Source organism: Sesamum indicum, linkage group LG13 (assembly GCF_000512975.1).
Source record: "Sesamum indicum cultivar Zhongzhi No. 13 linkage group LG13, S_indicum_v1.0, whole genome shotgun sequence".
In the NCBI taxonomy this organism is placed as follows: Eukaryota; Viridiplantae; Streptophyta; class Magnoliopsida; order Lamiales; family Pedaliaceae; genus Sesamum; species Sesamum indicum.
In genome coordinates, this window is record NC_026157.1 from 129,300 (window position 1) to 132,759 (window position 3,460).

General features: G+C 28.5%; 1 protein-coding gene across 1 annotated transcript; it reads left to right on the top strand.

Moving 5' to 3' along the window:
- LOC105175972 (putative uncharacterized protein DDB_G0277255) lies at window positions 343–2,851 on the top strand. Its single transcript, XM_011098621.2, has 2 exons — window positions 343–959; window positions 2,394–2,851. Exons 1-2 carry the CDS (start codon window positions 652–654, stop codon window positions 2,758–2,760), a joined length of 675 nt encoding a protein of 224 aa, XP_011096923.1. The 5' UTR covers window positions 343–651; the 3' UTR covers window positions 2,761–2,851.

Consider the following 3,460-nt stretch of genomic DNA (forward strand, 5'->3'; position numbering starts at 1 on the left):
AGATTTTCTACTAAGAAAAAGATTTTTGATATGGTTAATAGTCATGGTAAAAATATTGCCATGACTTTAACCATTGTAAATATTTTAGCCACCATCACAGATATCACGACCAATAACTGTTGTATGGCCGTGGTCAATAAATACTTACTACGATTATTTTGATTTTAACCATGTCTAGTTTTTTATAGCAATTATTTATTTATTATAATTTTTTGAATATAATTATTTGTAATGTAACGAAAGCTCAATTATATATATATATATATTATATATATATATATATGTTGTAGTGATGTCTATACTAAAGTGGGTAACATAGGAAAACAGAAATGAAAAGCATTTAAAATTGAGTGTAGTGGTGCTCATACTTATCCATTGGGCTTCCCACCTCTGTTGTCCATCTGGCCCTCCATATATATCCCTCTCTATTTTCACCCAAAAGATTATCAAATTCCACACTGTTCACACACTGTTTTACAAACTACAAAGGCTGCTATATATATATATATATCCTTTCTCCCAAGAAGAAGACTCTCCTCTCTCTTTCTTTCTCTCTCTTCATCTCTCTCTCTCTATATATATATATGTGCGTGGTGTATTGTTTGGAAGGTTTATTAATAGAGGAAAAGTATAGGTTTTGGTTTGAGGATAATGAGATTGAATATGGAGTCGAGAACGACGTCGATCTTGAACAGAGAAAGCAGGCATGGGATCATGGGTGAGCAAGTAATGGTTATGGGTCATCATCGTCATCGTCATGGTCATCATCCCAGTTCTTGCAGACAAGTAGTGTGTGATGAAGAAGTGAAGTCTTGTTATGATGATGATTCTTCACCATCATCATCATCATCATCATCACCATCACCATCACCATCACCATCACCATCACCATCACCATCATCATCATCATCATGTCCCTTGCAAGACATGTCCTCCTTACTCCAACAACTTCCTCTCAAGTATGTTCTTCTTACTTTTGTAGTTCTCTATTTGTCTTTAATTTTTCTTTTAATACTGAATTCTATGTTTTTTTTGTTAGGTTTAAATATATTTTTAACCCCATTATTTAGGTTATTTGGGTTTCGTTCGTTTATTTTTTATAATTTATTTTAGTCCTGTATTTTTTTTAATTTTCATAATTTTAATTTTTTTTCAGTAGAGTTCAAACTTTATTATCGAAAAAATACACCTGTGAGCTCCTAAAATTTTGGCTTTTTTAACTTTTTTCAATATTTTTATCTTTTAATATTTTAAACTTGTATGTATTTTTTGTGATTTTAATTAAAATTCAGCCTTCACACCTCTGGAGTTGAACCCCATGAATAAAAAAATTAAAATTATAAAAACTAGAAGGATCAAAACGCTATTCTAAAAAATTAAAGGATGAAAATATTAATTAATTTAAATTATAGTACGAAAAAAATATATCTCATGCCATTTTTTATTCTATTTCATGTATATATGTTGAGCCTATAAGAATACCTTATTTATTGCATTTAAAAATAATCATACATATAATACTTAATATTGAGTAAAATAAAAAATTGCAACGGATTGCTGTGAAGCTTTGATAGTATTTGTCAATTATGTCAATAATTGATGTCACACACATGTGATTATAACCCATTTACTTACACAAATATTGTGAATTTTTTTTTATAAAAAAAATAATAATCTGTCTTAAGTCCATTCGGATTGTTTCTTTTCCTTTTCTAGAGCACTAAACATTAATTGTTCCTCTAAAAATTTTGAAGTAATTTCAAAGATATCCCTCAATTATGCTCAAATTCCATTCTCCTCTAATAAGATATACCCTTGCAATAAAATTAATATCACTAACAAGAAAAGTTAACACTATTATTAAATAAAATATTTATAATAATTTCTCTGATTTGAGATAGTTGAGGATTGTATAAATATAGTTTTTGCGAATTTCGAGGAAGGTTAAATATTAATCCCCTCCCGACTGCCATAATTAGCAAAGTTGAGGTTTCCGTTATATGTTTGGGATGTTGTTATACTACATAGTTGGTATTATCTACATTAATAGTAAGTGTTGTTTAGATTTTATTTATCTGATATTATTGACCTATATGATTGTTGTAATTATCTTTATTAGGTATTAATTTATATCGAGTTATTTTAATTAGTAACTGTCCCATCGCTCCAAATTAAAAAAAAAAAACAAAATTGAAATCTTATTTATATAATTATAACTCGTATAATTGGACCCGAGATGTGATTTCAATATAAGTACAATCATTTAAAAAAGTTTTTCCTCGCACTCGAAATTCTAATTTATTTAATTATTTTGTAGAGTGTAAAATAATAATAATAATAATTATTATTATTGAATTATTATTATTATTTTGAGATTTTGATTTGGTGAGCAGGAGAGGGTTGTCTAAGCACTACAATGGGAAGTCACAATCGTTCACAAGTTTATCAAATGTGAGGAGCATAGAAGACCTTCCCAAGCATGATCAGATTCATGAGATTCAGATCAACAAGAAGCTCAAGACATGCAAATGCTATGGGGCTGCCTCCACGACGTCGTTTCCACGGAACAACACCACTTGTTCTAGCCTTGTTGGTTCAGCTAAGAACCCACCAATCAAGGAGTCCACTTTTTCTTCACTTGTGATTGGTGGAAGGACCAATTCCACCTTTCTTCCAATTAATAATAATAATAATAATAATAATAATAGGGCTCCAATTCCCCACCCACCCCATAGATCAACAAGTATGATTAGTGGCTAATTAATCTAGCTTAGTTTGTGTCTTTTTGTTTATTTTTTCATTTTTAAATTAAATGTTTTTCTATGTCGAAATATGTATGTATATGTCCCCTAATGCTTAAGAAAGTATTTTTTTTTAATTAATTCAGTTGAATTGGAAGCGAAATGGGCTCGAGTAGTTTAATATTTTCAAGGATACTTTTATTATTTTTTTAGCAATGAATGTGAATTTGATTAAATTTTGCCGAATGATAATTACATTCAAATTCAATTTATTAAATTGAAGAAATGAGCTCGAGTTGAAATTTTTTATCGGGCCAATAACATAGAACCTCCATCTATTTAAAAAACTCAATTAAAATTTTTTATTGTATTTTAAAAATAAATTAAAAATCACACCTATTTTAAAATGTAGCTCATATGTTCCTCTCTGTTAAATATAATTAATGATATTAATTTTTTGAAAAGTGATTATTATGTTTTTACTTATTATATATTATTTTTTATTTTAGTAATGGGTGGATCCTCTTCGAGTATATGAAAATTGTAAAATCTGTTCAATTAGATTCAATCTTTATATCTTGAATTTATATATGTACAATTAATTATATAAAAGATAAACTTGATAGATTGTCCAAGTGGAACATAATGATTCTCAATAGCAGAGATAGGGCATAAGGCAACCTGACGTCCAGTACTCTATGTAAAATTTGGAAATTGAT